This window comes from Saimiri boliviensis, chromosome 3 (genome assembly GCF_048565385.1).
Source record: "Saimiri boliviensis isolate mSaiBol1 chromosome 3, mSaiBol1.pri, whole genome shotgun sequence".
In the NCBI taxonomy this organism is placed as follows: Eukaryota; Metazoa; Chordata; class Mammalia; order Primates; family Cebidae; genus Saimiri; species Saimiri boliviensis.
Genome location: NC_133451.1, coordinates 172,525,162 through 172,537,018, shown reverse-complemented (window position 1 = coordinate 172,537,018; position 11,857 = coordinate 172,525,162). Strand labels below are relative to the sequence as shown.

At 41.1% G+C, this 11,857-nt stretch overlaps 1 protein-coding gene across 3 annotated transcripts in view; it reads left to right on the top strand.

Annotated features, from left to right (window-relative positions):
• The first annotated feature begins 5,150 nt into the window (after window positions 1-5,150).
• The window catches only part of UGT8 (UDP glycosyltransferase 8), a 90,741-nt gene continuing 84,034 nt past the window's right edge, over window positions 5,151-11,857 (top strand). Inside the window, exon 1 of one of the 3 annotated variants that reach the window (XM_003929436.4) lies at window positions 5,151-5,315. Coding sequence is in view for 1 of the 3 variants with exons in the window: in XM_074396971.1 (XP_074253072.1) it covers window positions 5,695-6,040 (346 nt within the window). In the remaining 2 variants the exon portion in view is untranslated. Of the gene's footprint in view, window positions 5,316-5,543; window positions 6,041-11,857 lie in introns of those variants that run through there. The other 2 variants (XM_010340050.2, XM_074396971.1) reach the window with 2 other exon arrangements.

Genomic DNA, 11,857 nt, shown 5'->3' with positions numbered 1-11,857 from the left:
AGTTTCTCAAATGGCCAGGTTGCATTTATATTTTCCCACCACCAAGATTTACACTGTGCTATGAGATCCAGTCTTAATGGCCTGTGTAGTTCAGGGCATGATCATTGACTCATACAGACCTCAATTCGATTTTCAGTTTCGCAACTTTCCAGCAGTGACCTTAGATAAGTTTTATTCCTAAACCCTCTGCTACAGGGATAATAACAGTACCTACTTCCAGGAATTTTATAATTAAAATTATACAGTAATTGCACCTGGAAAACACGACTTAGAATTAAATGCAGATGCCATAATTTTTATCATCATTATTATTATTATGGAGAGCAGCATCAAATTAGACCTAATGAATCTTTGTGTACATTTAGATGCTCTATGTTCCTCAGGTCTCCAAAGTAGACAATCACATTTAAAGAGCTCAAAGAGCAGAGCTAGTTTGTGAAATCAGTTATATTGTCAGAGGTATAAGGTGTCCCATCACAATATATTCAAATAATTGGATCTGTTAGCAAAGGAGTGTTAGAATGTACAGCTACCCGTATTTCTCCCTATGATTGAATTTAAATCCATTCTGCTGCATTCTACTTTACATGATCTACATTACTGGGTCATTTGATGTAAAACTGTCATTAATAATTTATTTTAGAAAGTATCGTTTTTAAAAGTATTAAAGGAAAATTTGTATATTGCTTTTACAGTATTTATTAATTGTGAGATTACAAGAGTATATTCTTGCAAGTAGTTTAATATCTGAACACATAAAAAATTTTAAGCCATGTCAAATTTACTATAAAATGCCTAAAACTCATGCAGAGTTTTGAGCAAACTCTTTTTTTCTCTAGCATTCTTTTTCAAGAGGTCTTCATTTTAAACCTATTCCTGACTTCAGTAAAGTTTCAGCATACAAAATTACTGTACAAAAATCAATAGCATGTCTATACACCAATGACATTCAAGCTTAGAGCCAAATCAATAATGGAATTGTGTGTACAGCAGACACACACACACACACACACACACACACACACACAAGATATCTAGAAATACATCTAACCAAGGAGGCAAAAAGAGTACTACACAACACTGCTTAAAAAAAAATATATATATATATATAGATGACACAAACAAATGGATAAATGTTCCATGCTCGTGGCGTGGAAGAACTGATATCATTAAAATGGCCATATTGCCTAAAGCAGGTTACAGATTCAATGCTATTCCTATCAAACTACCAACATCATGTCCTAAACCTCAGCATCACACAATATACCCAAGTAAGAAACCTGCACATACACCTCCTGAATCTCAAATAAAAATGAGAAAAAAAAAACCAACAAAAACCTTATTTCTATTCTTCTTCCACAAGATGTTACATGTATTATAATATATGTATCTATCAATTTTATGTTCTACTCATTCTTTCATATATTACTTTGTCAGCGGGTAATGTCTCTACTATTTCTACTAAGTACAATTTAACAAAGCGATATATTTCAAGTTTAATATATAGAAAGTACTTTAAAATTGTAATATTTATACTTTAAGGTAGTCGATTTATTCACTTGGTTTATAAAATTGTGCAAGAAGTATTAATAATACATTATTTTATTCCCAGACAAAATATCCTTTAGTTCTTGAAGAACTAAAAATCCTACCTGTTCTTCATGGCCTAGTCAAGTATAATCTTTCCCAATATCCTTTGTCTAAGAAGTCTAGCTAATATTAATCTCACCTTCTCTTCTCTCACTACTTTTTAAATCTGTTCATAAATATAACCACCCCAACAAAATTTAGAAAGCTGGTTAACTTTCCCCATTACCAGTTAGAATCATAGATAGATAATGCAGTTAACATGTATTGAGCACCAATAGGTGACAAGGGCTATGTCCTACTTTATGAAGTAGGTACTATTATTACATTCATTTCACAGGTAAAGAAATCAAAACACAGAGAAATTAGGTAACATGCCAAAAAATCACACAGCTAACAAATGGTAAGGCAGAAGTTCAAGTCTAGGGAGTCTGATCCCAGAGTTAAGGATGAATGATTACAAAGCTTATACAGTATCTCTCATATGGTTGTTTATATTTTCCAATAAAGTTATAGGGGGTGAATAACTATAACAAGTATTTCTGAGAAAAATAACAATTGAGAATACTGACATATGTGGTAGGTAGAAATAATAAGGGAATTTTAATACCATACTCCACATTGGCTGAAACTTTCTCACTACGGATTGCTGTCCAATTCAACAATCCATAAACTAAAGATATCAGGGAGAATCTTGTTTAATCTGGATGGGAGCTTGAAGGATGCACTAAATATGAAAAATATACATCATTTCTTAAAGAGAAGTAGTAAGTGTTTTCATTATTCATTTATTCAACCATTAAGTCAATAATGTTAAGGATTAAATGCTGGAGCATTAAAAAATGGAAAGGTGGGGTGGGCCAGTGAAGTGAACCTCATTTGATTTTATCATTTGGAACTCCAATAGTGCATTTCAAATATTTATATGATGATTGACTAAACTTGTTTTACATTATGGAATGCCCTTACTGGGTAGAGCTGTGAGAAATTCAATAATCAATATATTTGTGGACAACAATACCTAGATGAGAAACAACAAACATGGACATATCCACACATAATATATACTCCTTTTCTATCTACAAGTTTGACAAAAACCTAAACAATGGTCAGTTTACACCATTTTAAGCACAAGGATGTGACAAAACATTTTTAAAGATTTTTTTTTTTTACAAAATAAAATAAAAAACTTTTAATTGTTAATGATCAAGTTTTTAACAAGAATTTACATATGCTCATTGAAACAGCTTGCAACTGAAGCTTGACACTTGAGAAATAAAGCTTTTAAAATAAATGTCTAAATTCTCTTTTCTTGATTATGTTATGTTTCATTTATTTTAGGTTTTCTAGTGCAATTTAAATAAGAAATGTATAGAGGCCAGGCGCGGTGGCTCAAGCCTGTAATCCCAGCACTTTGGGAGGCCGAGGAGGGTGGACCACGAGGTCAAGAGATCGAGACCATCCTGATCAACATGGTGAAACCCCATCTCTACTAAAAATACAAAACATTAGCTGGGCATGGTGGCGCGTGCCTGTAATCCCAGCTACTCAGGAGGCTGGGGCAGGAGAATTGCCTGAACCCAGGAGGCGGAGGTTGTGGTGAGCCGAGATCCCGCCATTGCACTCCAGCCTGGGTAACAAGAGTGAAACTCTGTCTCAAAAAAAAAAAAAAAAAAAAAAAAAAAGAAATGTATAGAGAGTACGGTAATCTCTTTAGATCAGGTACAAAGGCTGTGAAAATATTTCTTGTGTTTTTCACAGGGAATATGTTCAAATTTCTAATCTGCAAAGAAGCAAAGTTCATTATCTTTTTGGAAGTGGCATTTGAAAACCTTTCCAACGGTGGATATTCATGAGCATGTGGATTTTATAAGAACAGCAGGGTATATTAGTTTTTTCATTTATCATTAACTGATAACATATACAGTAAAATATAATTTCCGTTTTATTTTCTAAGGGCGGAAAGTCCCAGTCTATTTCTGAATCTCACTTTAGAACAAGGGAAGAACGACCTGACTTGGCACTTTTGACGTCTAACGTCTAAACACGTAATGTTCGTGTGCTGTGGTAGCATCTTAGCTTCTGGAATTTATGCTCGATATAAAACATAAACAATAAACCATTCAGTTCACGTGATATATATGTGTGTGTATATATATAAAATTATATATATATATATATATATATATATATATATATAAAATTTCACACACGTACACTGTTAGACTTTCTGGGTTTCTATGAAACTCACAATCTACCCCAGGAGTTCAAAGTCACTCGGCCTCTCAGGTCTGAGGTGCCACAGAGAGGCTGCTCCAGCAGCCCTTGGGCACAGTCGCTTGCTGGACAAGACGCCAACTTGGCAAGGTTATGCAGCTGGCAAAGGCAGATTCGTCAGAATAAAGTCGCCACAGGCTCAACCAGGCAAAACATGAATGGCCCTTTCAGCAGGAGCCTGAGAGGAGGGATGTTATTGAGCCCAGCAACCCAATTTACTTTATTTCGAGATCCCCAAACTCGCTTTTTTTTTTTTTTTTTTTTTTTTTTTTTTTTTTTAGGCTTTCCGTTTCAAGGGAGCCAGAATTGAAGCCTGGGTTGGCGGCAGTACAGGTACCTGCTCACCTAAGTATCCCCCTCTTTAGTTTACGATCTCCTCCATCCACTTGCACAAGTACAACTTTTGAACGGATTCAGCAGGAGTGAGGCAGGAAAGACAGGAAGGTGAGAAAAGGCGCGATATCAATACTAAGCTGCCTTGGTAAGAGGCAGGCACAGGCCAGCGCGGTGTCTCACGCCTGTAACCCCAGCGCTTTGGGAGGCCGAGGCGGGCAGATCACGAGGTCAAGAGATCGAGACCATCCTGGCCAACATGGTGAAATCCCGTCTTTAACAAAAAAATACAAAAATTAGCTGGGCGTGGTGGGGCGCGCCTGTCATCCCAGCTACTCAGGAGGCTGAGGCAGGAGAATCGTTTGAACCCGGGAGGCGGAGGGTGCAGTGAGCCTAGATCACGCCAGTGCACTCCAGCCTGGCGACAGAGCGAGACTCCCTCTTAAAACAGCAACAAAATAGGCGGGTCCCGGGACTAGGTGGGTGGTGGCAGAAAGGGCGTGGACCGCGCCTCGCGGAGAGGAAACAGTGGGCGGGGCCGCGTGCGGGCGCCGGAGTTCGCGATTCAAGCGCTCAGAGGGCTCGCCGGAGTCCCAGCTGCAAGCCGGGCGCGCTCAGCGGGCGCGTGGCTGATTCCCGGAGCACTGCCCCTCGCGCAGCCCGCGAGCGCGTGGTGAGAAGGCGCCTTCGCATCCATGCCCCAGCCGGGGGAGCTGGCGGCGCGCGCAGCCCACGGCAAGTGATGCGAGGCTGAGCACGTGGCGGCCCCTGTTGTGCCCCGCTGAGCCGAGCGCGAAGGACAGCGGCGCGCACTATCTCCGCTCGCGGCGCGCGGGGCGGGGCGCGGCCGGGGGGCGGGGGGCCTGGCCGCCCGCGGGGAGCTGAGGACGAGCAGGCGCGCTGCGGACCCGAGGGAGGACACGGCCAGAGCATTGCTATCAAGTGTGAAAGCGGAGAGCCCGCTAAGCCAGCCAGCTAACTCGGAAGCCTCCCTCACACCCCCGAGCCACCGAAGGCGGCGACACCTGATCCCGCGCCCAAACACGGCGCGTTCTGTCCCGGATACAATTACGCGGCGGAGACCCTCTCCAAGTCGCGCGGGGCAGCCAAGAGACGAGGTGAGCGGAGGGAGCACGCCGCTCCGCGGGCGGACGGGGGGCGGGCTGGGAGGGGAGAGGGGCGTTGTTTGCTCCCTGAGGTGAGTGCCGGGCGAATGGCTGCCATCCAGGGGCGGGGGGTAGGAAGCAGAAAGCGCGGATGGGGTTGGGCTGAGGAAATTAGGAGTGGGTAGCGGGGGCCGGCGGGGTACGGAGAACGGCCGGAGGTGGGGGGAGTGTGCGGAGATGGTTTCAGGCTGGCCGCCGAGAGCGCCGGCAACCCTGCTTCTCCCATACGGCATCCGTTCGAGGGTCCTCTCGCGTTTGCGCGCTCGGGGCAGAGCGAGGTTGTAAGAGGGAGGCGATTCGGCCGAGGACCTTGCGCTTGACCCCTGAGGGGATGGGCCCCGTGGAGTCCCGAGGCCGGAGTCAGCTGCCAGGGCAGGGATGGAGGTGGGGGACCAGGCGGTACCTCGGGACCTCTCACCGCTCCAACTCCTCTCGACTCCGTCTTCCTCGGCTGGAGGAACGAGAGCCGGAGGTGTTGGGGGTGGGGAGCGTCTCGGCGCTGTACGCGCCTGCCGAGACCTTTCGGGGCCCGCTGATTCCGCGTGCCCGCGCGACCCCCAGCAATGCACAGTGTACAGGGCTGGCAGGGTCTCACGGGTCCCCGCGCCCATCTGGGAATGGTACGAGGCGCCCTTGCGTTAGAGAAGCCTGTGCGGGCCCCCTGGATCGGAGGAGAGGTGAGCGCCTGCGGGCGGGGAGAGAAGGACGCGCTGCCGGCAGAAAGCAGGGCGCCTTCCACGGACTGGAGGAGCGGCGGGGGGCCGGGGAGGTGTGTTTCGGATTGCAAGGAGGCGAACGGACTCGGAGAGTGCAAGTAGATGCGGTGCTTCAGGGCAGAAGGACAATCCGAGGAGGCGGGCAGGGTACCCACTCTGTATATGCAAACTCACTGGTTTCCTTGAGCTCACTGTTTAATGGACGGTTTATAAAATTGAGTCCCGCTAATGTGCCACAGTGCAGCATTTCCTTAGAGAGGGAACAGCCTTTGTACCTGTGCGGCTGGTTCCCATGCCCTTTCAGCATCCAGGCGGGGAGGGGAGGAGAGAAGGTGGAGAACTTCTGAGAGAGTCCTGAGAACTCCTGCGAAGGGCTGGATGGCGCCAACCCGGCCTTCTCGGCAGCGAATGTCCAATGTCGCCAAGGGAAGGGGTGGGTGGCGGTATCAAACCAGGCATGCCCCGGAGAATCACCTTTATTATGAGCCAGTGTTAGCAATGACGATCAAGTATTTTATTTCTGGTGGGTCCCATTGGTAAAAATCAGAAAAAGACACACTACTCTAAAAATCTTCAGTCCCCTCCGGCTGTCACCTTGTACTACCAGTTTTTCAGGATCAATGACGTGAATGTTAGGCAGTTTGGCTAGATGCCAAGTTGTTGTTGTTACTATTGCTGATAATTTCATGTTGAAAAACATCTATATTCACTCGGCATTGGTGTGCTTCTGACGTATCCTTAGAAAGAAAGGATCATTTGAAGGAAGGATAGAAAGTGCTTTTTACTCTTTTCTTGTTTTTAAACTTTTATTTTAGGGTTTGAGCTATATGTGACGGGTTGTTACGTAGGTAAATACATGCCACGGGGGTTTGTTGTATATCTTATTTCATCACCCAGTTATTAAATCCAGTACCCAATAGTTATCTTTAATTGATATTTTAACAGTGTTAAGAATAACCACACTTTGACCCCAGGAGATTTTAAAATTAACGAGTCATGCACCTCAGTATTACATGATAAAGGAGACCAGAACTTCGTGTTAACTGAATTAAATTTTGGTCGGCTTAGTTTTCTCCTATAAAAACTATCTCTTGGTGGTTTGAGGTTTTGCTTTTGGAATGTGTCTCTGTTCAGCAACTATTCTAGATAAGCCAAAGAAAAACACTCTAGTATTGTATGAATTTCCTGCCACCTACAAGGTTAAGTTGACATCTAGTGTTGTGTGACTTAATATTATACGAATCTTTAAAAACTACAATAAAGCATAGTTCCCTGATATTTAGTAAAAGCTTGATATTCTATTAGGAGGTTGGGCATACCTGAGCAGAAACTATACTTCTTTTTCCAGATAATACTGCTATAGAAATTCAAACTTTTTAAATCTAAGATTTCCAGAGGATTATGCTTGTTGTATTTAAACTTGGTATGCATCTTAGAATCAATATACCAATGCATTAAATAAAGATGCTTGTAACCATTTTTTTGGGGATAAAACCTACTTTCCGTTTAGAGATTTTGACGGTTAACATTTCCCAATAATTTAATTTAAATTAAAACATTTTATTGCACCATATGAACAACTGCCAGCTTTATTACCTTTTAAATATTGCTGAAAATCCCACCTTCATTTCTCAAATCATTTTTAAAATAATGTTCCTGTTTATCAAATAATATTAATTTGTTGCTTTTTAATTCATATTATATTTTCCAACATACACCTGGGAATTTCTAAGATATACTTAGAGAGTGAGAACTTTTGATTATTTATGCAAGATATAATGTCCTATTTATTTGACTTCATCTGCATTGGTACTTACTTACATAAGAACATTTTCTAGGTAGCTGACTCTTCACACCATTAATTACTGAAACTTAAAAAAAAGAGAGACATTATAACATACAAGCAATTTCTAAACCTTACTGTCTTCCTTGTTCCCTTGGAGGATATTGGATATAAGTTATTCTTTCTTGTTCGGCTGTCTTTATGAATTCATAAAGAATTGAATAGTGCTATTCGCTGAGGTGTATAGAGCTGTTTTTGTTTATAGTAAATGGTCTCAGCCTGCTGGGTTGAAATACTAGAATGGAGACAGAAGTACCATTCTTCTTTTTATGTTTTTTTTTCTGGGTTCTCTTTCTGTTATCAGCTATCACTTTCTGCTGCTGTCAGACTGTGAGCGGGCCCTGCTGCTATATTATCTGTTGTCTTTTTTTCCATTAAATGATGTGGGCTATTGCTTGAGTATAAAGCCTATAGACTTTGTTACAGTTTCTTTTCACATGCTTTATTTGTGGTCTGGACTGTGAGCTGAAATGTTTAGGTTTCCAGAAGGGTGGCCTCTATATAAAAGTTTTTAATGTACTTTTTATAGAAAAATTTGTGTATGAGATCTTTAGGAGGGGTCTGAATTTCAGACAGTTTAGTCTTCTGGAAAATCTTAGTGTTTCTGAGAAACTGAAGCAGCTCTTTAAAAAAGTTTACTTTTTGTTTGTTTGAGAAGGTGTTTTGGTCTTGTTGCCCAGGCTGAAGTGCAGTGGCACGATCTCAGCTCACTGCAACCTCCGCCTCCTGAGTTCAAGCGATTCTCCTGCTTCAGCCGCTCGAGTAGCTGGGACTACAGGTGTGCGCCACCAAGCCTAGCTAATTTTTTTTTTTTTTTTTTTTAAGTAGTGACAGGGTTTCACCATGTTGACCAGAATGGTCTGGATCTCTTTACCTTGTGATGCCCCACCTTGACCTCCCAAAGTGCTGGGATTACAGGCATGAGCGAGCCACTGTGCCCAGCCCAAAAGTTTACTTTTTAATGATAGGCCCAGATTGTCTTTATTTAGGAATATATGTACTAGGATATTTTACATACTACTTTCTGCCACTAAAACTTACTAACCATAATGTAGTGTAGTTAACATTTTTCCACCCTGGAAGTCCAGAATAAGAAGTATGATTTGAGAATCCTGCTAACCATACTTGAGAGTAGGTGAATTATTTAAATATTTCACAAAAAATTAGCTGAGAAAGTACATAATCATAGTAAATTTGATTAAAATGGCTTAATTTAATTTGGTCTTGAAAACAGTGGTAATCATATCTCTTTAATCTGAAGCATTTCATAAACAGTCATTCTTTTATTCAACAAATATTTGTTAAAAGCATACCTTGTGCCAGACACTGTGCTCTGGGGATGCGCATACAATTAAGGCCCTGTGAGGACTTTAGGCGTAATATGGGGAGATAAGGAGGAAACAGGGCATTTTCTTTTATTATTATTATTATTATTCTTTAAGTTCTGGGGTACATGTGCAGAACGTGCAGATTTGTTACCTAGGTATACACCTGCCATGGTGGTTTTCTGCATCCATCACCTGGTTATCTACATTAGGTGTATTTCTCCTAATGCTACCTCTCTCCTGTCCCCACATCTCTCTCCTGTACCCCCACTGCCCTACAGGGCCTGGTGTGTGATGTTCCCCTCCCTGTGCCCATTGAAAACAGGCTATTTTCAATATATACAATATAGTGCTGGCTGTTCTGTAAGTGCCGTGATAAGAGATACACACACCATACCCTGAACAGAGATTTGGAAGTGGTCAGTTCTGTGTGGGGGCAGGAGACTCAAGGGTTTCTTAGAGGGTGACATCAAAGATGAATCACTGGAGGCAGGAGCAAGATCATGGAGGGCTGTTTGCTATCCTCAGGAGTATGGACTATTTTCAGGTCAAGGTTGTTTTAAACAAAGGCATGATGTGATCAGAAAACAGCTTTTGTGGCAATCTAGAAGGATGGATCTGAGGAACATGAAATATGAGTGGTAGTTTAGAAGGTATTGGGGTGACTTCGGTAAGAGAGGTTGAGGTCCTTGTACCAAAGTGTTGCCAGTGGGATGAGAGAAAGGGTTTGGTTACAACGATATTCAGGTGGTAGAATCTCTAAGATTAGGTGACTGATTTGGTGGACGATTGGGAGTGGGCGGTATAGGAAGATGGGATAAAACTTAAAAGGACATCCAGATTTGAGAGCAAGAGTGATAGAGTTCAGTTTTAGACATGTAGAACATGAAGTGCTTATAGAAAATCCAACTGGAGATGTGTGTCCAATGAACCATTGCATGGAAGTTTTGGGCAGAGAGGTCCCGGGCTAGAGAGGTAGGTAGATAAATGAATGAAGTAAAACAGTTAGCAGTTTTCAGTGTATAGGTCATTAATAAACAGTGAAAGTTGATATGCTTTCCAGGGCAAGTACCAGAAGTTAATAGGGAAACAGAGGCCTGGGGAGATCCTAAAATCTGAGAGTTGAGTAGAGAAATAGGGAGCAATAAAGAAGAATGAGAAAGTAAATACAGTACAAGAGAGGCAAGAGGAAAATTAGGGGAGTGTAACTTTTAAAAGTAGCTGAAAAATGAGAAAAGTTTAGAAAGTGGGAAGGTCAGGTACTAAAATGAGGGGTATTAGACCGTCTTGTTCCCCTCACCCTACCCTTGAAAAGCTCTGTGACTTTGAGCTCACAATTTAGTTTTGTTTCCTCATTTACCAAATGGGGAGAGAAGCAACTACTTTATAGGGCTACTGTGAGGATCAGATGAGATAAAGTCTGTCATGCACAATGCCTGGAAGGTTACTGGTCTGTGTTTAACAAATGCTAACTGTCTTACGGAAACCAGGACTTGGATTTGTGATTAGAACGTGCCTAGTCATTTTTACTTTCACAAGTACTCACTCTCAGAATTGACAGAGAGTGATTGAAAATACATTTTTAAGATGAAAACTTGATCATACTTTTAACTTTTTGAGTTAGAAGCCAGTAGAATAGCAGCCATTGAAAATTTTGTAGGGAGCAGAGGGAGCTAACTGAACAAAGTCCTTGAAGAGAGAGTGGAAGTTGCCTCAAGAGCATTGCAGAGATGTTGAGTTTCTCAGGACAAGCCATGGTTCCACCAGTCTGGAGGGTATTGTGGCATATACATTGTTTAAAAAGTACCTGGTAATTAAACCTACACGTTTCTAATGTCTTATTTAAAGTACTCTTAGTATTTTAAGTGTGTTCCATTTCCTTAGGTATCATATATAAGGATATTGATTATTCATTTTAGTAGTAGCCGAAAAGAAACTCAGAAAACAATACAGATGATTTCAAAACATAACAAAGTATAATTTAATATTTGATGATTCCAAAGGTACTTCGATATCTCATAGGGTCTTAAAAATCAACATGTGAGAAATAATTATTAGCCTGTGTAATAACGAAAAGACTGATTTGTAGAAGTTGGTTTGATTTTTTTTTTTTTTTCAAATTTAGACTACCATGGTAATATTTGAATATACCTACTTTTTCCCTAGGATTTTCTCTGTTTGAAGGAAGTGATGCTTTATGTTAGAGATAAATACTTTAAATTAGATTTTTATTTTCAGATGTATGTGAATGTTTTTCGTCTGTAATTAGTGTGTAATTTGAGAAAATGTTTAGATCTGTGCACTGGTTTGGTAATCAACCAACAATTGAACATAGTACGTATTGTTTACTAATTGGTTATAAGGCATATTGGTTTTTAATTAGTTATAAATGATGTTTATTGTTTTTTTTTTTTAGTTCAGATTAGTATATCTATTTTAGGTTATTCTGTTATTCACCACTTATCACTTGTTTCTATAGCATTTAGATGAGTACATAGCTTTTAGTACTCCCAATAAATATTTGCTGAATAAAATGAAATTAGATGTTCCATGTTTGTAAGATGAAATGAATTTTGTATGTGTAGTTTTATTATTTGATTATATACTTTA